General features: G+C 39.7%; 1 protein-coding gene across 9 annotated transcripts; it reads left to right on the forward strand.

The window, feature by feature from the left end:
• Positions 1 to 477: 477 nt before the first annotated feature.
• RNF14 (ring finger protein 14) lies at positions 478 to 17,005 on the forward strand. Of its 9 annotated transcripts, none has more exons than XM_036895325.2 (9): positions 478 to 615; positions 2,808 to 2,948; positions 4,124 to 4,305; positions 5,284 to 5,435; positions 8,245 to 8,772; positions 9,431 to 9,659; positions 12,390 to 12,562; positions 13,529 to 13,659; positions 15,612 to 17,005. In XM_036895325.2, the coding sequence occupies exons 3-9, from the start codon at positions 4,152 to 4,154 to the stop codon at positions 15,667 to 15,669; spliced, it is 1,425 nt and encodes a 474-aa protein (XP_036751220.1). In that variant the 5' UTR covers positions 478 to 615; positions 2,808 to 2,948; positions 4,124 to 4,151; the 3' UTR covers positions 15,670 to 17,005. The 9 variants fall into 9 exon arrangements, with proteins under 9 accessions (XP_036751220.1, XP_036751246.1, XP_036751265.1 ...); XM_036895335.2 differs by lacking the exon at positions 478 to 615 and adding an exon at positions 622 to 854 and having other exon boundaries at positions 2,808 to 2,978; positions 4,136 to 4,305; XM_036895317.2 differs by lacking the exon at positions 478 to 615 and adding an exon at positions 622 to 854.
• The last annotated feature ends 8,623 nt before the right edge of the window (positions 17,006 to 25,628 follow it).

Below are 25,628 nucleotides of genomic sequence, written 5' to 3' on the forward strand. Positions count from 1 at the left end.
GTGGTAGTTATTACTGTTATATCCGCAGTGAGTGGTTTCACAGTGGAGGTGCCATAAAGATGCACAGCATTTCTGAGGACGTAGTTGGGATTGGCGGGAGGCGGAGGAGGCTTGCTTAGTCGGCCTGGAGGAGCAGGTCTGGCTTTGTTCGGGGAGTGCTTGCCTCCGGCTGACCGCGGCCTCACGATCACCTCTAGAATTGGTAAAAATTCGAATTCCCGGGCCCCATTCCAGAACTACCGAAAGGAACTACCGTCACGAGGCCCCAGAACCGGCTTTTGTATAAACTTTCCCAGAAGCATACTTCAGTTTGCAGGCCAGCCAGGCGCACGGCGGGCGGTGGGGGGGGGGGGCGGGGGAGGCGCAGCGCCGCATTTGGCCTGCGGAGGGCGGCGGAGGATCCCGAGCGGACACGGCGGCTGCGCAGAGCCCGGCTCAAGCCGGGGCCACCCCGGCCGGATCCGCCGGGCTCAGCTGACGGCTCCGAAAACGGAAGGGGCGGTCCGCAGGTCACGCCGGGCGTCCTCAGGCCGGGCCCACGAGGGGCGGAGGGGGAGCCCAGGGCCAGGGCGGAGCGCGGAACTTTCGGAACTGGCCCGGCTGGGCGGCCGGAAGGTACGGTGGGACCGCGCTCCGGGCGCGCGCGGCGGGGAAGGGCGGCCGGGCGGGGACTGCTCAGCGGGCCTCGGCCCCCCAAGCCCGGGCCTGGCCGAGACCCCTCCGAGTGCTCGGGGGCAGGGGACGGTCCGGCCCAGCCCCTTCGGGCCCCGGCTCACAGCTCCCCAGTCCGCACAGCGCCCTCTGTGCCCGGGAGCCGGGGCCGGTGGCGGCGGGGGCCTGCCCGCGGGTTGTAGGTGAGTCGCGCAAAGGACGCGGCACGCCGGCCGGTGAGAGGCGGGGACACCGACGGCGGCGTTTTGTCCCTAGGGCTGAAGTCCGCATGCTGGGGCCCAGGAGAAAGAAGAGTATTTTCCTAGGCCGGAAGGAAAACCGGCGGAAGAGGGCTTCCCTCACTGGTGTAGCGGTTTCCGGCTTGCCAAAATTAGTAGTAAACTTAATATCCCCTGTCTGATTACGCCAGAGTTTATTCTCGCTCCCTGTTACAGATGAAGAAACGGGGTGGTGTGAATCCAGCAGTGTGACCTTGGCTGGAAAGGGATTTCAACTATCATTCTTATTTGTGTAATGGGAATAGTAATAGGCCTTGTTGCACGGGGTTGTGGTACTCTAACAGGAGCTAATGCATTTAAGGGCTTAGCACACTGCCTGACACGGGTTAAGAGCTCACTGTTTCTCTTGCTGTTTCTGTGACGACCAACCCAGCCTCCTGCTTCTAGTGGATGTGGCAGAGCAGACACTGAACCTTTCGATTCTGGCCCCCGTTTCAACACATCTCATCCCACCCCAGTTCAGTTCTATTTTTTTCCAGTGTCAAATGCAAATGCAAGGGACTGCTAGAGGCTGAGAACAATGCACAGATGCAAAAGGCTTGATTCTTACCCTTAAGGAACTAATGCAGTCTGGAAGGAGAAGAAGTTCAAGTTCTTTTAACTACTGTAATGCAGAGTGGGATGTGACAATGTCACAGGAAAGTTTAGAATGTTTGCTGGATTTTTAAAGACATTTCCATTTGGTAATTGGAAATGTCTATATGGAATAGGGGCTTTTTAGGTGGGTCTTGAAGGCTGAGTGGATAAAATCAGGAGGATATGTAGGTCAGCGATGTGAATTAAGGGACTGGGACCCCATGGCAGCTTCAGAAGCTGGGATCTGGTGGGCTAGGTCATCAGGAGTTGTTGACTGAAATCACTAGAGTAGAATTTTTCAGTCCTGCCTGCACCTTAGAATCACCTGGAGAGCCTGGACAGCTACTGATGGCCTGGGGTAATTGCTCTGGAGTATGGCCTGGTACTGAGATTTTTAAAAATCAGTGCCTCAGGTGATTCCAACATGCAGACCTAAAACCAGAAACTGTAAACTCATCTTCCACTCCATTTACAAATGCTTAAACAGGAAGAAACAAAAAACTTATTATGTTATCAACATGTACTACACCTGGCAAAATTGTTTAAATAAGGTAGTGTGGAAAGACCTAAGATAGTACTAATGGGTGCTCAGTAAATGTAAATTGATTCTGAATTTTACTTTTACCTTATTTGTGAGTCAAACGTCTTAGAATCTATTTAAAAATTACGGTGTTATATAATACTTTTTAGTATAATTTCAGTATGTTCCTAGGATTCTCCATAACTCATCTATGGAACAACCCCCTCCCTTCCTTCCCCTACTCCCAGTTAAGAAGGCTGGATCTAAAGCATTTACGATAGAATTTAAAAGTGTGTGTGTGTATATGAATACTTCTGTTATTTTGTTTTTGAATATCCTGCCTCATGCTTAAATTAACCTCATGTTGAGTGTCCCTAGCAAGATGAATTCACTAGCAAGTGAGAGGAAAAATTGGAGGGGAATAGGAAATGAAGGACTAGAAGAACAGAAAACGGAAGGAGAAATAACAAATCCAAGAAGATTTTGTTATAGGCCACGGAGGGAGTGCTGTCCCCTCTTAAGACATTGGTGTTCCTCCTCTGCTTCTCCCAGGGCTGAAGACAGATAAGGCCTGTCTCTTTGTTGGGGATGTGCAAATACCTCTTTAACTATGTGGCTCAGGCTTTCCTAGGAGGGTAGCATGCAGTTGGAGATTAGGATTGACTGTGTGTTAGGATGTGTGACTTAAGTGGTGATAATGGAAATTCAGAATATAAATTTGGAGAGGGTCCTAACACTATCTTTTGTATTTTTTTCTGCAGATGGCAGAATTTCTATAGTATGTCTAGCATGAGTTCCACAAGTTGGCCTCTTACCCAACTTCAGTTTCATCTCCTGTCTGGAGAACAAATGGGATTTGCATGAATTCCAAACTCTGAACTGAAATATAGACTGCAGTGTTAATATCCTTTTTTTCTGGTTGTTATTAACAGGTACCACCTGACCACAACTAGAGTTCTATTTGGGGTACGGATGCAGCTTATGCAGAACTATTCTCATCTGCAGGGAAAAAAAGTGTTTTTGGAAATGGAATAATATTAATTTGTCTAAATTTTATAGTGTCACCTTTTATAATATAAAAAACCATCTCCTGACTTCAATTGTGTACATTTTAAATTTTAAAAAATTTTAGTCAAGATGGAGCATATTTGCAGATGTAATTGTAGTCAAATATTTTAACTGACAGAAGTAATCTGTTGTTAATTTTCAAAGATTTTCATTACAATTTTTTTCACATTTAAATTATCTGAAATTTTGCATCTTTCAGTTGGACTGATTAAAAAGTGTTGATTCACACTTTAATTGTAGAATATTTTCATTCCTTGTGTTACCCAGAATGGTGAATGTTAAAATCAATTTGACAAAATACAGTGGTATTTCAAAAATGTAATATTATTTTGCTGATTCCTCAGTTATGTATTATATATAGTATGTGCTCTGTATCATTCTCTAGAACAATGTGTTCTCAACTGGGAGCAGTTTTGTCCCTCCCACCCCCTACAAGAGTTTGGTGGGGGGCATTTGGAGAGAGATTTGATTGTCACAACTCTTGAGAGAAAGGGACACTATTGGAATCTAACAGGTAGAGGGCCAGGGATGTCTTACACATCCGATAATACGAAGTACAGCCTCCCACAACAAAAAATTATTTGTTCTAAAATGTCAATAATGTTGAAGCTGAGAAAACCTGCCCTAGAGATTTCTGTGGGTTTAAAAAATTCATTTATTTTTAAAAAGTATATCAAATATACTTGGACTCCTTTTGTGAGCAAGTCAAAGTAATGTGTCCTTTTTAAAAAAAGCTTTTTAAAGTATGCTTTTTCTCCTAAATCAGTCATACCTAACTGAAAAAGTCAGCAAGCAGAAGCACCACAGCCATCTTTTTTTGAAAAGCTGTTACTATTGCAAAGCTATGGGAATAATAAATACACCTATCATTTTTTGTTCAACAGAAAAAATGAGAATACTGATTAATCCTTTCCTTTGCAGTTGTTTGTAAAGGAACTTTTTTTTTTCTTTTTGGTGCCACTTAACTTTTCCAAACTCTGTGCCTTTTCTATTCTTAACTGACTTGAATGATTATCTTCAGCTCCTCAGAAAATTAAATGTCGTCAGAAGACCGAGAAGCTCAGGAGGATGAATTGCTGGCCCTGGCGAGTATTTATGATGGAGATGAATTTAGGAAAGCAGAGTCTGTCCAGGGTGGAGAAACCAGGATTTATTTGGACTTACCACAAAATTTCAAGATATTTGTGCGCGGTTAGTCAATAATATTCTCTTGAACAGATATTTCTAAAATTTCAGTTTCATAGTGTACCCTAATTTATTTATCATGTTTACAGGCATTAGTGATAGATGGAGGATCAACTGATTCTGCCTTTTTGACTACTGAACTAGGATACGATTCTGTGTGTTTCATGCATTCTAGTCTTCTAAGCAGCAGTTTATCAGCCATGAGTCATTAGCTGTTAAACAGGGATAATAAGAAAATGAAATAATGTATGTGAAAACGCTTGGAAAGCTTTGAAGTACCATGGTGGTGGTTAGAACTGTTGGATTTCCAGACTCCTTTCAGCTGCCGTACACAGGTGACGTGTGCGGGTACGCTGTGAGCTTTTGCTTCAGGGGAAAAAAGCACACAAAAACGGCTGCTTTTGATACAGATATTCATTCACAGAAGACTTTGATGCACACTTTCTCACAATGTTTCTCTGTAAAGGCATTGAGTAAGGAAAGTAAACGTGGGGATTTAAAATGTAGCTTTGATTTGTGAGAGGGTTGTGTGCTGTATCTTGCCTCAAGCCTGAGATCATCGTGTTGGCGCAGATTCTCCCAAACTGTGATTCATGTGTAGTTGGCACATGCTGGTCTAAATAGGTCACGGCTCCTTGTTAGAAATAAATGTCCTTTTCTCTGGATTGTGTCTTTAAAAATCACTACTATAAAACAACAAAAGAAAACACTGTGTATTGCTTAGTGTTAGGAATTGTACTCAAAAGTGTATACAAGAGTAAGTTGTGTAACTTCATATTTTGTGGAGCTTAGTAAATTTTTCAAGGGCTTACGGAATTTTTTTGTAAGGTGGTGGCTATGAAGTTAAAATAGGGAATAGAAAGTGCCTTTGGGGAGGGTTTTTAGCTCCTCAACTAAAGCATTAAGTCTTTCTTGAGCACTGCTCAATAGTAATGGACACTCAGGTGACCAGCTGATCCTTTTTAATCTTTGTTTTCGGTTCAGGCAATTCAAATGAGTGTCTCCAGAATAGTGACTTTGAATACGTCATTTGCTTTCTGCCTCCACTTGTGCTGAACTTTGAACTGCCACCAGATTATCCATCCTCCTCCCCACCTTCATTCACACTTAGCGGCAAATGGCTGTCGCCAACTCAGGTTAGACCCGAAACTTAATTTTTATCCATTTTTAGAAACTTAAAAAATCATCTTTAATGGAAGACTACCTTGATGATCTTAAATTGAGTGAATGAACAACAAATGGCTTTGATTTTGCAATTTTTTTCCCATGCTTTCATGAATACTAATGTAAATGAATTGAAAATGTTTGGTGTTTTAGAAAGGAATGGCAATAATTAGAATGATTAATCATTATGAATTATAGTAGGAGCAATTTTTAATCAAGTATATTGTTTCTTGTCTTGTTATTTTCCCATTTAATCTATATTGTAATGGAGACTATAGTTCCTCCTCATTTTCATTAGATGATGATGTTCCTTTTTTTTCTTAGTTTGTTATCCATTCCTTATATGAAGGATTTAATTATAATTAGGAAGACTAAATTGAGCTAATGCAGTTAAAATAAACACATTTCCTAAGTAAACATAAGAAGTGCTTTTATTTTTAAAGATCTGTTTATTAATAACAAATAATTGTTAACTGGTTTCACGTAGATGTAAAGGCACACACATAGAAATGTGTATGATTTGTGTAACTGTCTCATGAAGGCCGGAGGAGACCTTGTATTATAAGCCTTCATTTCCTGAGTTATATATCCTTTTCTAGTAACAACCTCAACTCTTGATTGAGATGTAAGTATGACTTAAAGCTAATAAAAAGTATTCTGAGATAATGGATCAATAGCAGCTACTTTTCTAGAAGTCATGATGAAGATTGATAGGCTGATGTGTGTTAAGACAAAAGCTGTCAGTTACTTGACCTTGAAGAACAGCTTGTCAGTTTTTCCCTTTTAATCATGTAGTTTTCATCTCCACCCACCCACCAGTCTAATCTCTTAGGTGACAGTGTTTTTGTAAAATTGAGCTTATGGTTTAAAAACAAAATTAAACTTCAAAAAAGGATAATACATGTAGAATAAAAAGGAATATTACCTTATATTCTTATATCTGTGCCAGAGGCAATACATGCAAGACAGCGGATTATTTGCCCAAGAATATCAAGGCTGTTTGACATTTAAATCAGTGAGCATTGCCTGAATTATTTAGATATTTATAGTCACATTTTTCCAGAGATTTCTTGATACTTTATGTCCATGTATGTACACACACACATTCTCACTCTCAAAACAAAGAGACTAATTGGGTGTGTGGCTGCAGTTTCAGATTTCAAACAGCATCTACTTAATGCTGGCTTTGGGGGAGGTGGATGTGGGGAGAGGAGAGTTGTTCGTTATTTTATGTGGTATAGGTAAAACTAGAGTAGGATTCTTTATCAAATGAATTTTTGTACATACAGTTGACCTTTTAATTGGTCTTATATTCCTTCTTGGTTCAGTTCTTGTTTGTTGCTGGGTCCTAATTCTTGGCATTAAGAATTTTACCTATTGATGGCAAAGGTGACACGTGGTCCTGTCTTTCACTGAATGGGGTTGGTGGATAGAAAGAGATTGGGTTTTGTTTTCTAGTATTTTCCATTATTCCTCTCCCAGTATGTATGCATGCATAGTCTCCTTTTTTGGTCTTCTCTCCCCTCCACATTCATGTGCATCCTAGCTGCCTCTAGGAAGGGGGCTGGAAAAGAAAAGAGGAGGAGGAAAAAGTCGTCTTCGTTGGACTTGGTGGCCTAGACAGCACTCGGAGCTTCCCTTTGAAATGCATACATTTTACAGATTTCAGCAGGTTTCTTGGAAGTGTGGTTGATCTTATAAGCATATTCATGCAAATGGGTTTGAAAAAGCATTTGTTGTCCAGTCTTGAACTGTGCTTGACACAGTAAGTGTAAGTTCAATAAATGTTCTAAGTTTGTGCCTGTGTTGGGTTTAGTGAACAGCACTGCACAGAGCAGGGAACAGAAAATGTGGTCCTTTCACTTGCTTTTAAATTAATGAAATTTGTTTACATCTGGAAGGCTTATTTTTTTATGTTTATGTAAAAAGAAAAGCTGCTTATAATTCCTGAACTCTACTTACAGATATTTTACATTTCTAATGGAAAGTCTTCTTATTTCCCTTTCAAATTGAACAGACCACTTTTAAAGAGGAAAAATCAAAATAGTTTACACTTTGGTTGCTTAGCTTGGGAAGTGTGAGCTTTCCCCATGGCAGGGAAATCATGTTGAGAGCTCATAATCCTGTCCAGGGTCAACATCCATCTGCCTCCCTCCATTAACCAGGATCTAGTATAAGCACAGATTGTTTAGTTAAAACCAACTTGTAAATCTGAGTAACAAAGACTGTGGGACTGGATTCTGGTAGTGATTCTTTCTCATGAGTTGGCTTTTTGATAGGACGGAAAGTTAGAATTAAAAACCTACATGATATTTTTGAACTGTTCTCTTCCTCACCATTCTTGCAGGGTACCTATGGAGCTAAGATTCCAAAGGAATAGGAATAGTTCATTTTAGAACCAGCTCTCTTCTACGTGAAATATATAGCAATACTAAAACAAAGAACAAATAGAGCAGGAAAAAAATCCTCCATTTCAGGGGCTCGAATATAGAGCTAGTTCTCCAGCTTGTGGAGTCTTGCCATTTCTCTTGTTTTCATGGTGCTTCTTTTATCTTCTGACTTTGTGTTCTGCTGTGGCTTGTGTTGCTGAATAGTTTTAAGAAGTGCTCTAACAAGAATATTGGTGCTGTTTTGCAGTGCAGTCTATCACGGCAATGAAAAATTATGTTACGACCTAATGTATTATAAGGGCTTAACTTACAAGTTAAAAGATTTCAAGGGAAATCAGGAGTTGACAGCATCATCTTCCCAAACTCACCAGCACTGTATGTTTTCTCCTAGCTGTCTGCTCTCTGCAAGCACTTAGACAACCTGTGGGAAGAACACTGTGGCAGCGTGGTCCTGTTTGCCTGGATGCAGTTTCTTAAGGAAGAGACCCTGGCATACCTGAATATTGTCTCTCCTTTTGAACTCAAGATGGGTTCTCCGAAAAAAGTGCAGCGAAGGACTGCTCAAGCCTCTTCCGACACAGAGCTAGATTTTGGAGGAGCTGCTGGATCTGATGTAGAGCAAGAAGCAGCTGTGGATGAGAGGGCCGTGCAGGATGTGGAGTCGTTGTCAAGTCTGATCCAGGAGATCTTGGACTTTGATCAAGCTCAGCAGATAAAATGCTTTAATAGTAAATTGTTCCTGTGCAATATCTGTTTCTGTGAGAAGCTGGGTAGTGAATGCATGTACTTCTTGGAGTGCAGGCATGTGTATTGCAAAGCCTGTCTGAAGGACTACTTTGAAATCCAGATCAGAGATGGCCAAGTTCAGTGCCTCAACTGTCCAGAACCCAAGTGCCCTTCAGTGGCCACTCCTGGTCAGGTAACACTTTACTCTGCTGACAGATCCTGCCTCCTAATTCTCTTTCACAAAGGGAGAGGTCTTTTCATGAGCTTCCTTGATAGGGCTCATCAGGGCGCCTGGAGGCCTTGGAGCTAGCCCACAAGTTGTTTCACTGTGTCCATCAAGAATTCCATGGTCTTCACTATTTAACCAAATGTATATGCGTCCTTGGCTGGCTTCAGAATGAATAGTCCTGGGCAGGGATGAGGGTTGGAAAAGTAATTATAAAGTAATTCTGGTGATGTACCTTGTATTTCTGCTAGGATTCCATAAATCTTGGCAAATCACTAGCCTGTCTTTGTGTGTGGTTGGGATTTGAAGGAAATATTCCTTGGAATGTTTAACCAAATCAGTTACAGATGTTAACATAAGGACAGCCTATTTAGTTTGATTTTTTTAAATCAACTTTATTAAGGCATAAATATACCTTTTAAAGTGTGCAGTTTGCTTAGTTTTAACAAATGGTACACCCGTGTAACCAGCATCTTAAACAAGGGACAGACTTGCCATTCTTTGATTTCGAATGAGAGAGTTTGAATTTTTGTGCATCTGGTTTGCACCAGCATCCTAAAGACCTCCTCAGGGTCAGAACTGGTTGGGAAGTCATCAACATTATGTGTTTTATGTTTCCCTTCAGGTCAAAGAGCTAGTGGAGGCAGAGCTGTTTGCCCGTTACGACCGCCTTCTCCTCCAGTCCACGTTGGACCTGATGGCCGATGTCGTGTACTGCCCCCGCCCATGCTGCCGGCTGCCTGTGATGCAGGAGCCTGGCTGCACCATGGGCATCTGCTCCAGCTGCAATTTTGCCTTCTGTACTTTGTGCAGATTGACCTACCATGGGGTCTCTCCATGTAAGGTAACAGCAGGTAAGTTGTACTCATCCTGCAGAAAAGCCTTCTCACACTTCAGTCCTTCAATTTGGTAGTATTTGTTCAACAGATACTTTTTTTTTTTTTTTTTTTTTTTTATTGAAGGGTAGTTGACACACAGTATTACATTTCATTAGTTTCAGGTGTACAACACAGTGATTCAACATTTATATACATGATAATTCTAAGTACCAGCTATCACCATACCAAGTTGTTACAATATTTTGACTATATTCCTTATGCTATACATTACATCCCGGTTGCTTATTTATTTTACAATTGGAAGTGTGTACTTTTTCTTGGTTGTTGTTGTTAGGGCATCTCTCATTTTTATTGATCAAATGGTTGTTAACAACAATAAAATTCTGTATAGGGGAGTCAATGCTCAATGCACAATCATTAATCCACCCCAAGCCTAATTTTCGTCAGTCTCCAATCTTCTGAAGCATAACGAACAAGTTCTTACATGGAGAACAAATTCTTACATAGTGAATAAGTTACATGGTGAACAGTACAAGGGCAGTCATCACAGAAACTTTTGGTTTTGCTCATGCATTATGAACTATAAACAGTCAGTTCAAATATGAATACACATTTGATTTTTATACTTGATTTATATGTGGATACCACATTTCTCTCTTTATTATTTTTAATAAGATGCTGAAGTGGTAGGTAGATACAACATAAAGGTAGAAAACATAGTTTAGTTCAACAGATACTTTTGTGTCAGTTACTGTCCTAGGCTCTGGGGACATAGTAGTGACCAAATGCCATCGTGGGATTTATACTTTAACGGGAGGGACAGGCAACCTAAATAAATAAGGATATTAGCTGGTGGTTAGTGCCAAGGAGGAAAAAAAAAATAAAGCAAGGATAGGGTATGAAATGTTCTGGCTTGGGATTTTACTTAGGGAAGCCAGGGGAGGCCTCACTGTCCAAGTCGTTTGGGTAGACTTGAAGGAAGTAAGGGAACAAGACTTACAGATATCACGGAACAGTCCAGGGAAGGAATGGCAAGGTAGTTTTTATCTGTGAACATGGAGTAATGTATATCCTGGTTGGCAAATGCCAAGTATCCAAGCTGTCACTCTTGTTTCTGTGGCACGTATGTCTGATTAGTCCTCAAGTGCCTCCTCATTGACCTCAGGGAGGCCTTCACTACAGATGGTTTGAGAACAGTGGGCTAATATATGTAAAATATACGTAAAAATGCAAAATCGTACCTGTTAATACCGTTATTACTATAGTTGCTAATTACTGCTGTTTGCAGTGTCATTATCTCCAAAAACGTTCTGTGAGAGGGAAGGAATAGAGGCTTACAGGTGCCCAGAGCGGAGTCCCGCAGTAGATGCCGGCGGATGGGCTGGGGAGCCCGCCGGGGTATAAGACACGCCTTTCCCTCCGACGCCGTAACCTTATCATTGAGAGGCTGAAGTACATTTCAGGTACTTCACGGTGTTGTGGAAGAAACCAACGGCAGACTTGAGGGCTTCAGCAAAATTAGGAATCTCTTTTTCTCTATGTATATATTAAGTATTGCTATGTAAGATATATTAAGTACTAATCATATCTTAATTATATATTAATATTAATCACATATTAAATATGTGAAATTTTATTATTTTGAGAACATCAGAGCAATGATCTTTGTCCTTAAGATATCTAGGAACACAAACCATTTTGAATTATTAGAGGGATAAAAATGACAGAATGAAAGATAGGTGTCTGCCACCTCAAAGCAGAGGTGACGGAGCCGTGGGAACGTGCAGCGCAGCGAAAGGAGTCACAGGTGAAGGAAGATCGTACGGACAGGCTTCTGCTCTAAAACACGTCTGCTGCAAAGAATGGGAGGCAGACCTCCAAATAAGATGAGGGAAGTAAATGAATAAATAACTAGAACATTGTTGAGAGAGATCTTTAATTAATTGTCTCAAAAAATTAAGGCAATAGAATGTAGACAAAAGCCTTTTGTCTGCAAGTAAAGCCTTTGGGAATGGCTGCCTGCTTCGTCTGGTTAGGCGATCAAGCAGTGGCAGCCGTGCTGAAGAGTATCAAGAAGAGTTGACAAGAGGATCTTTTCAGTACCTGAGGGTGGTAAATTTTATTTACTGACTTTTTTTATACATGGAATTGAACAGTTAGTCTTTGATGTAAAGTCAAAGGTACTTTTGTTTATTTGGTAGGCCTTGTTAAAATCAGGTAATAGTGGACAGTCTGTTTCGATCTTTGTGTCTTTTAGATAAGTTGGACTTAAACTGTATAACACTAGTTGCACAAACATATCAACATTAGCAAGTCCAAATTAAAGGAAACAGATACCTTAGTTTGTTACCTTTAGCAAGTCCAACTTTTCTAGTTGGAGGGTTCCTTTCTGTTCTCTGTCATTTGAGGCATGCATAATTTTTACCTAGTTGTAATCTAAATACACTTTTTTCTGGATTCTGTAATGACTGTTTTTATTGAGTTGTAACCATTCCAAGAATTAAGTTTTTAATTAATGAGTATTATGTTATTAAATAGTGCTTACACAGATAATTATTCCCTTGGACATTTAATTTATCATTGTCATATGCATCTCCTTGCATATGCTTTACTTTGGATTATTTCCTTATGATAAAGTCCCAAGAATAGCATTATTGAGTGGCTAAAGATTATAGCAGTTTTTAATGGCTTTTAGTTAGTGTTGCAAAACTATATGAAAGTTAATTTTTCCATTTCAATTTCTAGAGAAATTAGTGGACTTACGAAATGAGTACCTGCAAGCAAATGAGGCCAATAAAAGATTTTTGGAACAGAGGTTTGGTAAGAGGGTGATTCAGAAGGCGCTGGAAGAGATGGAGAGTAAGGAGTGGCTAGAAAAGAACTCGAAGGGCTGCCCGTGCTGTGGGACGCCCATAGAGGTGAGGTTTGAGACAGACGTGGAGGCAGACGGGCTTGTACGCGTGTTACGGTTGCCTCAAGAAGGCTGTTAATTTTATGACTAACTGAGAAAACACATTCTGGTGTTTGTTAAACCTCGCTTGGACGATGCAAATTCACTACTAAATATTGTTATTGACCTTAAATATATCAGACTTCCCTTTTCAAAGTGCTTTCCTACAATGACAATTGTTCTCACGTTGTATCTGCTTCACAATCAAATGGGTTATGAAGAGACTGCTAGAGCTACAATCAACTCTTACCTCACCTACGTGATGCAAAAAAAAAAACTCAAGCCTGACTTCTCAGAATTATTTATCCTGGCATTTAACACACCTGTTTAACAAGTATATGCTTAGGAAATGGAGGCATTTTCCCATTAATCTGAGCCCAAAAATGCAGATACATCTGTTGCTTCTTGACAAAATCTAATATGTTGTAAAATAGAAATGTATCTTCGCATTTGATTCTACTGATCCAGTCCGTTATATCTGAACCTGGTAGTGGTTGCCCGGTTACTACATAAGGAAACTGTCATTCTGTTTAATCACTTCTGATGTGCCTCAATCCTATGATAGAGTGGAACATTTGATAACAAATGTTTACTTAGATTTATGTAAAAAATTTGAAATTACATATAGTAAATCCAAAAAATTTTAAGATTAATCTAACTATATGTTCCACTTATAAAATACATGTTTGGTTTGTAACTACTGTATATCAGAAGAGATTTTGCTAAGTATGTAGTTGTAGGAACACCTGCTAAATACTTCGTTTTTCACTTGCAATGCAGAAGAGTAAGCATTTAATAGTTAGTGCGTTGTTACCTATATGTATCAGCCTGCATGAGAAAGGGAGACTAGAAGCGTGTTGTTTGACTCTGGCATACGCATTTCCCTTTTGCTTTTATAGCCTTGATGTTTTTGTCTTTCTATCTTTTGTGCCAGAAATTAGATGGATGTAACAAGATGACATGTCCTGGCTGTATGCAGTACTTCTGCTGGGTTTGCATGGGTCCTCTCTCCAGAGCAAACCCTTACAGACATTACACTGATCCTGCTTCTGCATGTTTTAACAGGTATGTAGACGTGATTCTCTAGTCTCAGCAGCAGTGCTTGGTACTTGGTTTTTAGACCACAAGTCCAGTGTTTTACTTAAGTACTTTGCTTATTTAGAGAATTCTTTTACACATTTTCCTACATACATAAATTTTCATATTTCCTTGAAAATGAATTTTATGAGCAGCAGCAGACTCACAGAGTCCAAGAAGGGACTAGCAGTTACCAAAGGGGAGGGGTGGGGAAGGGCTGGTGGGGAGGGAGGGAGAAGGGGATTAAGGAGTATTACGATTGGTACACATGGTGTGGGAGGGCGTCACGGGGAAGATAGTGTAGCACAGAGAAGACAGTGACTGTGGCATCTTACTACAGTGATGGACAGTGATTGCAATGGGGTATGGGGGGGGTCTCGATAACATGAGTGAATGTAGTAAGCACATTGTTTTTCATGTGAAACCTTCATGAGAGTGTATATCAATGATAGTAAAAAAAAATGAGTTATATGATGAACATACACTATCTGGAAATTTTCTTTATTTTTTTATCCTCCTCAACTTTTTATAGTGGAAATTTGCAAACGTACAGAAGAGTTGAAAGGATAGGACATGATTAGGATTAGTAGAATATCTTCTACCAAAATGAACAGTTGATAATATTGCCATATTTGTTATCTAGCTTTTTTGCTGAGCTACTCAATCCTAAATTAGAGATATGTAAATACTTCCACATGTATCTCCTTAGATAAGAAAACTCTTCTCCATAACCCTTTAAAAAATGTATTAATGGCATATTATCACCTAATAAACGTATTGAAACCCTCCCAACTATCCCTAAAAATAGCCTTAAAGTTGTTTTATTGAACCAGGATCTCATTTGGTTCAGACATTTTATTTGGTTCTGTCTGTTCAGTCTCAATCTAGAAAAGCTTTGCCCTGCCTTTTTTATATACTTGTTGAGGGAAACATTGACTTGTTGAAGAGTCCAGGCCAGTTGTCCTATATAACATCTTACCTTCTGGAGTTTTGTTTCTTCCTGGTGTCTTTTAGCTTGTTCCTCTCTCCTATTTCCTGTAAACTGGAAATTAAGTCTAGACTGAAGTTTGACTAGATTTAGAGTAACATTTTCACAAGAATACTTCCTAAAGTGTGATGTGTACTTCGTATTGAATCGTACTGTGTATTAGGTCCATAATGTCAGGCTGTCTAACTTAGTTCTATCATTTTTGCCATTGTAAAGGTAAGTTTTCTCTTTTGTTACTAGTAAGTGATCTGTACGGTGATTCCTTGGCACAAAGCAAATATTCTGTCTCCAGGAGCTCCCGTTTCATCGTCAGTTGGTCTTTGTTAATAGGCGTTTATAGAGGACCTGCAGGTACTCCCCCATCTCCTCGAGTAGGCACTGGTGTTATTAAACTGTAAGAGAAGCTGAAGAAACAATCTCTGCCCATGAACCATTGGAAATCTAGTGTTGAAAATTACACAAATTTTAGATAATATGGGGGGGGAAACAAGTTGGCAACTATAAAACATCCCACCAAGTGCAAGGACGGTGAAGACAGACTAGAGTGGTGAGCACATAATAGAGGAATAGCGTGAGAGTTGTAGCTTGGAACCTGTGACCTAGTATTACAGGTTTGAAAGAGTTCAGCGTCTTCTGGGTTGCCTTACTTTCCTAATCTCGGCTTATTCCACAGATTGTATGCACTGAGTATCAGTTTTGCGGTACCCATTTCCCATTATTGTTAATCCTTGGCCCTAGAGAATTTGGATCCTAAAAGGGCTATTTTTATAAACTTGAAGACAGCTAGTTCAGAGGGACCATATTTCAGCCCTTCTCAGGAACGATTAAAAGAGAGGAAAAGATACGTAAAGGTGTTGTTATCAGAGGGCAGAAAGTATTTTTGAGAGAGGGAAGAAAATTGCATTAAGTTTCCTCCAAGTACATAACAATGTACCTTATTTTATGCTTCCAGGTTATTCCATGCTGTGAATGTTAATGGTGATATTTGGGAAGATGAGATTGAAGACTAGTCTGTGCCTCCTGCTCAAGATGCGCAAGTGGAACGGTTTGCCCTAATCTTTTGTCAAGTACAAGGAGTAACTCAGCAGGATATTCAGGGTATTGTTCATTCATGCTTCCTACAAGGTGTGGGAGAACAAAGATTATATTTTCATGTGTTACTACTGATTAAGGCACATTCATACAGTTTTCAATGTAACATAATTGAGAAAATTATAAGCCAAAGGATCAGAAAATGAAAATTAGGGAATATTCAATATTATAATGTGCCTGAAGCTCTGAATAGCTAAAAATTATATTTATTTTCTTCCCCAAGCTTTAGGTGAAGAGAGGAGTTGAACTTACAGACCTTTTTACCTCTGAGAAGCATCCCTCTGAGACATTCTGTGGGAGCCTCCTCAGTGCTACTATTCACAGTTGGGGTGGGGAGAAGCCTTATTAAAATCGACCGAGAGCCTCATCTCGCTCCATGTTACGTTCCTTCCAACCTAAATTTCTGCTAAGTTAGTTTTCTTTGAAGGACGCCCTTGGCACTATCTGATTGGGTGGCCCAGTATCATTTTGATCCCACTGTTCAGAATAGAAATTTATAGATAATTTAAAAAAATGTATTTTAATACCACAAAAACTGTGGGTCACCTGATATTTATTAGTCATGTATAATCCACAGTTTTGAGCCACATGTAGAATTTAATGATACTGGCTCAGAAGAATTTCAGTTCTAGTCAACTTTCTGGGCAACAGGCCTAGACTCAAAACAGCTTGTCTGCTGCCTTTGTTCTCCATTCTCTCCCTTTACTCTCACCCTGCCTTCCCTTGGCAAGAAGACTTTTAATAATGACTCCAGCAGCTTACATTTTTATTTCTTTTGCTGGAATGGGAGAAAGCCTAACATTCCCAAAGTGAACAGTCTGAGCTTTATTTCCTTTTTGAACTCACCACTGTAGTTCCAACCTGATTTTCTGAATTCTTTTTAAAGGTCCTCTCCAGTGAGCTATTTTAGTTTCCTACTCTTTTTTTTTTAATAGCACTGTTTTGAGGGATAATTTTGCCTTGATACCTAGATTCCTACTTCTGGATTTTGTTGGCTTTTTGAAAAATTGTCTTTTAATGGTTTGGCAAGTGGCTTGGTAGCAAAATAAGATTGTTTGAAAGAGAGGACAGAGGAATTCTGCTGCAGCTGTGAACATGTTCTTTTTTCCTATGTTATCATTGAAAATTGGGGAATCACTTTTAATTGTTTTATGTGTGTATATCCAAAGAGTAAGCAAGGACTGTTGCTAAACCGTCAATGAGGATGCTTTAATCTTAAAAATAAAAATAATTTTAAATTGTCTTATAATTAGAGCTGAGTTGCTGCTATTGTGTCATGAAGGCAGCTGATCGCATTAAAAAAAACTATCTGATACATAACACATATTCTTAAATTCAGCAGAAAAAAGTCATGAAATAGCACCTCTGTAACCTGAGCTTGTGACTGAACTTAGGTTTTAGGACCCATATTTTGTTTAAACCACATAGTTTCATGAACTTAAATTCCGCATGTTTTATATAAGAACTAAAATTAATTCACAGAATAAGTTGAGAGTAAGAAATAGGAGTTAAAACAATGATAAAGTATATTCTTGAGAAGATAGGGTCTGTGATTGAATAGGAGTTCGATTCAGATTTTTTCAGTAGTAGATACTCAAACTCTTTCATGGGCTAGTTATTTGGTAGAGGTTATTTTATTTTAGGCTGTTACACATTATGTTGATGATGCAGTGGAAGTAGGAAAGAAGTCTTCTAATGCAGTTTCATGAAAAAAATGAGAGTTTCTTGCTTTATGATTTAAATACAACACATGTGGTTATCTCAAGGACTTGTTTATTCATCTGAGTGATTTGTCTTTCCTTAGGTACAAAATATTTACCTTGCATTTTTAACAAGAACATTAGGCCTTGTAAAGTCTTGTTTTTGAGGCATGAGTTATGAGCTAATTTTAAGATGGTAATAGTTTTGGGTAGACTACTTTTGTTTTAAGTAAAATGAAAGATTGGGTTAACCCCCTGAATACCCTGAGAAATAAATGAGTTTGTGGGAGGTTGGTGTATATCAAGAAAGTAAGTATATGATAGGACAAAGTTTTGTACCTTGCTTAACTTCATGAATTTTGTTTGTTTTTTTAACAAATGGAGTGAAACCTGTCACGAATTAACATTAACCTCATGGCTCCTTTTGGTGGGAGGGAGAGAGCAAAGGACCCCTTTGCAGTCCGCCAGTTCTTCCTGCTCAAAATTGTAGTTTGAAAAGGCCCCGTCTCTTGACTTTGTATAAAAAAAAGGTTTGTGTCTAGAACTGATAGATGAACAGAAGCCACTAAATAACTTTTTAAGTCAAAATAGAGATTTTGTGACTTTTAAGCTTGTGACTGAACTGACGTAAAGCCTCACCTTTGTCATTGTATTGGATCTCGCCCATTCATTTTTTGTAGTAAACTTTTTGTTTTAGAATTTACAGAAAAATTAAAAAGATTGTACAGAGTTCCCATATATTATTCCACACTTATTTCCCCTGTATTAACATCTTACATTACTATGATATGTTTGTCACAGTAATGAACAAATATTGATGCATTATTATTAACTGTAGTTCATACTTTATTCAGATTTCCTTGGTTTTTCCCTAATGATCTGTGTTCCTGGATCCCATCCAGGAATCATATATTATGTATATTTAGTCACCAGGTGTCCTTAGGCTCCTTTTCTTTTTAAAAAAAATTTTTATTAAGGTATTATTGATATACACTCTTATGAAGGTTTCACATGAAAAAACAATGTGGTTACTACGTTTACCCATATTATCAAGTCCCCCCCACACCCCAGTGCATGCGGTCACTGTCCATCAGTGCAGCAAGATGCCACAGATCCACTATTTGCTTAGGCTCCTTTTCTGTCTCAGTTGTCCCATCCATTTTTTTTTGTTTGTTTGTATTAAGTGAATATCCATTAGATCTTTTTTTTTTTTTTTTTTTAAATAATTATTTTTTATTGAAGGGTAGTTGATGCACAGTATTACATTACATTAGTTTCAAGTGTACAACACAGTGATAAAACATTTATATACATAATTCTAGGTTCCAGCTATCACCCTACCAAGCTGTTACAATATCTTGACTATATTCCTTATGCTATACATTACATCCCGGTTACTTATTTATTTTACCATTGGAAGTCTGTCCTTTTTTTTTTTTTTTGTGAGGGCATCTCTCATATTTATTGATCAAATGGTTGTTAACGACAATAAAATTCTGTATAGGGGAGTCAATGCTCAATGCACAATCATTAATCCACCCCAAGCCTAATTTTCGTCAGTCTCCAATCTTCTGAGGCATAACAAACAAGTTCTTACATGGAGTACAAATTCTTACATAATGAATAAATTACGTAGTGAACAGTACAAGGGCAGTCATGACAGAAACTTTCGGTTTTGCTCATGCATTATGAACTCTAAACAGTCAGTTCAAATATGAATACTCATTTGGTTTTTATACTTGATTTATATGTGGATACCACATTTCTCTCTTTATTATTATTATTTTTAATAAAATGCTGAAGTGGTAGGTAGATGCAAGATAAAGGTAGAAAACATAGTTTAGTGTTGTCATTAGATCTTTTTTAAATTAAATTTTTAAATATATTTTTAATTGAAGTATAGTTGATGTACAGTATTATTTGCCACCCCTCAGCAAACATCCATCCATTAGATCTTGATGTACCTAAATTGGTTAGGAGCTGAAAAACTTTTCTTGAAGACTGATTATCTAATCCTAGCAGGCTAAGTAAACCAGTGAAATTGTTTTTGATTGAGGTCTTTTTTTAAAGCTTAAATCAGTTATTTCTCATGATGCTTCACTGGCTATGTATGGAGTTTTAGACCATATACCTGTTATGGCCATTTTCTTCATGAGGAAAACATTAAACATCAGACAACTTGCGGGTCAGCTGGGCCCATGAGGCTGCGCCCTGGTGTGAGAGGATTAGCTTGCCATCTCAACTAAGTACTGAACTCCAGTGAGAGAGCGTCAAGGGGACACATTCCTTTCTGTTGAGGAAATAGATAGTGGAGAAAAGACTTGGCAGTCATATTCCCAGACTAATAGCATTGTCAACAAGGTCATTTTTTAGTAGTAGAAGGTTCTAATTAACATTAGAAATCCATTAATATACTTATTTCTTTTGATATAGAGAAACTTAATCAGATAGGATTATCATAAAGTCATTTATGTGGCTGCCTGCTTTGGAAGGGATTTTTTTTTAAAATTTTGACAGGAATTTTGGAGAGCCCAAGTATTAACTTTGTCATAAGCATCACCAGTAGGTGGCAGCAGTTCCCATGTTATAAAAATGGAGAAATGGTTAAGACAGGAGTAGTCTTTTATTTCATTACAGAACCAGGTTTATTTCTGGAATTTTAGTTTTCCTCATTGTGTTTCACTATAGACTGTGAGCTGTAGTGCTTGGTAGGTAGAATAGTATCTAAAGATACCAGCAAGGCAGGAAAAGCATTATTACTAAAGACTGTAAGGCCATTTAAAACTACTTGAATCCAGTTGTTATGCAGGTAAGTGCACTCCTGATAGTAGCACTTAGCTGCAGCCACTGAAGTAGAGAATTTAAGATATACCTAAAGCCCCCACGTAGGGGGGGAATTGAGATACACTGGTGCCCTCTAATACTTGTAAGAATAGCCAGAGAGTCTGCTTCTTGAACTTTGGCTCAATAAAAAAATGGCCAGCAGTTCAGCCTGAGGGTCTGTGGTCAGAGAGCTGGCTTTGAGGATGTTCTTAATGAATATTTATCATAATTACCAACTTTCAGCACCCATGATCTAGTAATCTGCATAATTACACAGGTAACCTTGAAGGTTTGCCACTCCAAGGATTCCTATGTTTCTCTGGGCCAGAGATGCTTTGGAGATTATACACACCGAAAACTTAGTGAGATTCTGATACCAAAGTTGCTAACTGCAAAGTCAGCAGTTTTTTTTTTCCTTGCTTGGCTCCTTTTTTCTCCCCTTCATCGAATCAACAAACTAAACTAACATTAATACAACATTAATGCATGTAAATTTAAAAGGTGATTGTGTTTCCTGCACTTAATCCCATGCTATTTCTTACAACCTATTGTGTTTCCTAGTATTCATTCACTTACTTAACGAATATTTATTGAGCACCTCACAGTGAGCTTTGCTATTTTTCTAAATGCTGAGAACAGAGCAGTGAATAAAACACATAAATCTCCCGGCCTGTATGGAACTTAAATTCTGTGGAAGGAGATAGACACTAAACAAATTACATGGTTTATCAGAAATTATGTGCTTTAGGAGAGAAGTTGGGGGAAAGATAGGGAACTCGGGGAGGTAGAGTGATGTTGGAATTTTAAAGAGCAGAGAAGACTTCATCGAGATAGCACTTGAACAGAGGCTTGGGAATGCACCTTGTAGATACCTGGGAGAAGAGATTCCAAGTAGAGGGGACAGTAAGGGCACAGACCCTTGGGTAAGAGCATATTAGAGGGCTCCAGAAACAGAGAGGTAGCCGTTGGGAGCTGAAGCAGGCTGAGGGAGAGGGAATAGTAAGAGATGGGGTGGCAGCGGGCTGTGCTGCAGACGCACAGGGCCTTGCGTCAACCTTGGCTTCTGTCCTGAGATGGGAGACTGAGGGGCTTTGAGCAGAAGTGTGGTAGGGAGTGGGGTGGTCAAGGGTGGAAACACCAGTGTGGAGACTCCTGTAGTACCTCAGGTGAGAAGTGCAGGTGGGTTGGACCAGTGGTCAGAACTAGAGAAGTGGTCATGTTCTGTATTTACCTCGAAGGTAAAACTAATAGGAATTGCTGATGTATTGGATCTGTAATGTGAGAACGTAAGGCATCAGAGCTGATTCCTAGATCTCTGAGTAGCCGAGAGGAGAAACCTGAAAGCAGCATAGGTTTGCTGGTGAAGGTCAGGAATTCAGGTGTGGACAGATGAGTTTGAGATGCCTGGTGGGTGTCTCAGTGGAGATGCTGGTTAGGCAGTTGGATATTCTAGTCTGGAGTTCAAGACTCAGGCTGGAGATGTAAATATGGGAGTCAATGTATAAATGGTATTTAAAGCCATGAGACTAGATGAAATCACCAAGAGAATGAGTTGTGCAGAGAGAGGAGGTCCAAAGACCGAGTGTTGGGCACTCCGAATGCCAAGAGTTTAGAGTGATGTGGAGCCACCAGCCAGGGAGACACAGAATGGCCAGTAAGGTAAGAAAACCATCAGTGTGCTGTCCTGGAAGCCGCGTCAGGCCGGAGGACGTAGCAGTCAGCCGTGTCAGATAATGCAGGCAGGTCAGGTGATACAAGCTTTTAAGAAGGGACTTAGCCGCCATTGTAGAGGTTATCAGTGACTTTGACAGGTACAGTTTCCATGGAAAGGAGGTAAAAATCTGGACGGTGTTTGAGAAGGAATGGGGCATCCTTACAAGAAAAAAGCTGTGAGCAAACTGCGAATCAGCTTTTCTTAGGTGGCATCAGAGAGTTGAGGTCACAGAGCAAACTACCACGAAAGCTAGAGGCAGGAAAAATGCAGGAAGTTGTTACCAGCTCACCTGAAACAGAAGCTGCTAAAGCCAATTATCGGGATTTAAGCCAATTGTTGGGGGCTGAGTGTGGACTAGCTTGAGAGTTTGAAGCTCCTAGGGGCTAAGCCTAAGTTCCTCACATTTACCTATAGGAGCTCTACCAAGTCCTTACTGTGAAGATGGCAGAAACATCGCCTCATGCAAGAGGGAGGGGAAAAGCAGTCATTTTGAAGTACACCCAGAGCTTTGTTTCCGGAGCAGAGGCCTGGCCTCACGGAAAACCACTTTGACCTAGAGGAAGGGCAGCTGGGTGGCTCAAGCCCCCCCGAGCCTTCCTGTCTTACATAAGAGGGGGAAAAAGGCCAAAAAACTTCTAAGGTCTCAGCCTGCGGACTCTAGCCCACTACAAAAGACAAAGCATTTAATCATACGACTGTAGAATGCCTCTTCTCCCTAAAGCCTTCTCATTAGTAGGGCTTCAGTGTTATAACAATGAAATATAGCTCTTGAGAGAACTGAAAGATTCAGACTTTAAGGAGTTTCTAGGGAAATCCAAAGACAACAGGGAAGACAAAAACTGAAGGAAATTGAAGCCTCTGACGCCAACAGCAGACACTGAACACAACGTAGCTGCTTTCCAGATTAAACAGATCCTCACACCAAAGGCCAGTTTGCCTCAGTTCCTATTACCCAGTGCATGTCCCCTTTTCAATAAAAAGTTACAATGATGCTAAGAATCAGGAAAACAAGTCTGAAGAGACTAAGCAAGCATCAGAACCAGACTCAGAGGTGGCAAAGGTTTTAGCATATTCAGACTGGGAATTTAAAATAACTGAGAAATATGCTGTGGTCTCTGACGGAAAAAGCATCAACATACAAGAACAGCTGAGTAGGCAGAAGATGCAAGCCCCAAGAATCAAAAAGGAATGCTAGAAATAAAAACAAATGAATGTAACAGGTATGAGTGCCTTTGATGGGTTCATCAATAGAACTGAACACAGCTAAGGAAGGAGTCAGTGAGCTTGAAGATACGTGAATATAAATGCCCCAAAGTGAAATCTTATAAAGTACAGAATATCCAAGAACTGTGAGATAGTTGTAAAAGGTATAATGTATGAGTATGGTATACCAGGAGAGAGTGAATGCGTGGAGATTGCAGCCAGGGCGTAGGTGACTCCAGAAATGCTGCAGTGAAAGGACCAGAAAATGAGGCTGTTACAGGAGGGGGGACATAGGGTAGTTTTGTTTTTAAAGCTTGTTTTGTATGCTGATAGTGGTCCTGGAGGACAGTTTGGTGCTGTGGGTGAAAAAGGAGTCATGCAATGCCCCCAAAGAGGCAAGATAGGATGGGAGTTAGTACCCAAGTGGAGGGCCTGGCTCGGTAACAGGAAGAAGGCAAAGTATGAGAGCAGGGATGTGTTGGTGGGAGCTTGTGGCGTTCGTCCCTGAAGGCTTCTACTTTCACGGTGTCATCAGCTGAGAGAAAAGCCTAGGGGACAGGGGTTGGAGGCTTGAGACCTTATGAATTAGCCTCCAAGGAGACTTAATCGACTATTCACTGTGATTGCTAGCTGGTGTGTTAAGGATTCCCATGAGGTCCAAATTACTGTGTTCTGTTTTATGTACCCATAGTTATAGAACTCAGAATTCTGTCCCAGTACATCATATTGGAAATTTATGTGCTTCACTAGCATCTCATCACAATAAGGATTTTGGTTCCTGGGAAAGGGGCATCAAATTGGCAAAGTTTAGATACCTTAGTAGGCCAGTTGCCTAATCCATTATCATATCATATGCTCTTATTTTCCCTGGTTATTTGTTATGGTCACTACTCTTGGAGGGAACTGTCATGCTTATAGTTCAATAAATAATGAGTGCCTTTTAGATAGCAAAGCCCTGATAGGGATGGGACAGACAGTGTTTAAAGTCAGCTTCATGAAGCTTAGTTAGTAGGAAAATATGTTACATGGGAAATGGTTCTGAGAAAAAAAGCAGGATGGGGGATGGGGAATCAGGGTTGCTACTTTATATTGGACGGTCAGGGAAAACCTCTCTGATAAATGACATTTAAGTAGAGACCTGAAGGAAATGAGAGAATAAGCCATACATACATGTATCTGAGGGGAACAGTAGGCCGGGCCCTTGTATCCATCTCTACTTTGTAAACATGTATATAATAGGTGACACTCATTCACATCAACATGCTGCCACTTTTTACTAAGTGTAATGAAACTTTAAACACATTCTATCTACTCTTTCTGAACTACAACTTCATGTATACTTAATATTACCTTCTTCTGAGTATTAGACTTAGGGTTTTAAGATTCAATGTATTCCACTTAGCTGCATTTCATATTACTTCCTTGTTGATCAAATTATCACAACTTGGCTGTTGGGAACCCCACTGACTCTCAACACTGCCTCAGACAATTTTTTAAGTACCCCTGTTTTCTTGCAGCAAGATATTCCAGGCCCACTGTGATCCCTGCCCCCAAACATAGGAATTAGCTCTTCCTCAAGGAGCCCTGGGTAGTATCAGAGGCCCCGTCCGGCCCGAGTGCACATCCCACTTGGTCTGCATACGGGTCGGTTGTAGCAGGACGCCCCTGCTGTTGGGCCACCAGGGGAGCACAGGCCCGGGGAAGACGGGTTTGTTCGAGCTCATTCAGACACCTCCAGTTCAGCTGTCATCACTGAATCATTTTTCATTTCATTCTTTTTTTTTTTTTTTTTTTTTTCTTAAATAATTATTTTTTATTGAAGGGTAGTTGACACACAGTATTACATTACATGAGTTTCAAGTGTACAACACAGTGGTAGAACATTTATATACATAATTCTAGGTTCCAGCTATCACCCTACCAGGCTGTTACAATATCTTGACTATATTCCTTATGCTATACATTACATCCCGGTTACTAATTTATTTTACCATTGGAAGTCTGTCCTTTTTTTTTTTTTTTTTGTGAGGGCATCTCTCATATTTATTGATCAAATGGTTGTTAATGACAATAAAATTCTGTATAGGGGAGTCAATGCTCAATGCACAATCATTAATCCACCCCAAGCCTAATTTTTGTCAGTCTCCAATCTTCTGAGGCATAACAAACAAGTTTTTACATGTAGAACAAATTCTTACATAATGAATAAGTTACATAGTGAACAGTACAAGGGCAGTCATCACAGAAACTTTCGGTTTTGCTCATGCATTATGAACTCTAAACAGTCAGTTCAAATATGAATACTCATTTGGTTTTTATACTTGATTTATATGTGGATACCACATTTCTCTCTTTATTATTATTATTTTTAATAAAATGCTGAAGTGGTAGGTAGATACAAGATAAAGGTAGAAAACATAGTTTAGTGTTGTAAGAG

The sequence above is a fragment of the Manis pentadactyla genome, chromosome 13, assembly GCF_030020395.1.
Source record: "Manis pentadactyla isolate mManPen7 chromosome 13, mManPen7.hap1, whole genome shotgun sequence".
NCBI lineage: Eukaryota > Metazoa > Chordata > Mammalia > Pholidota > Manidae > Manis > Manis pentadactyla.

Excerpts from the sequence above, each read along its gene's own strand:
- RNF14 (XM_036895325.2), top strand. The coding sequence starts at position 4,152 with ATGTCGTCAGAAGACCGAGAAGCTCAGGAGGATGAATTGCTGGCCCTG. Across the intron at positions 4,306-5,283 it reads TTTCAAGATATTTGTGCGCG|GCAATTCAAATGAGTGTCTC; the intron begins GTTAGTCAATAA and ends TTTTCGGTTCAG. Across the intron at positions 5,436-8,244 it reads AATGGCTGTCGCCAACTCAG|CTGTCTGCTCTCTGCAAGCA; the intron begins GTTAGACCCGAA and ends GTTTTCTCCTAG.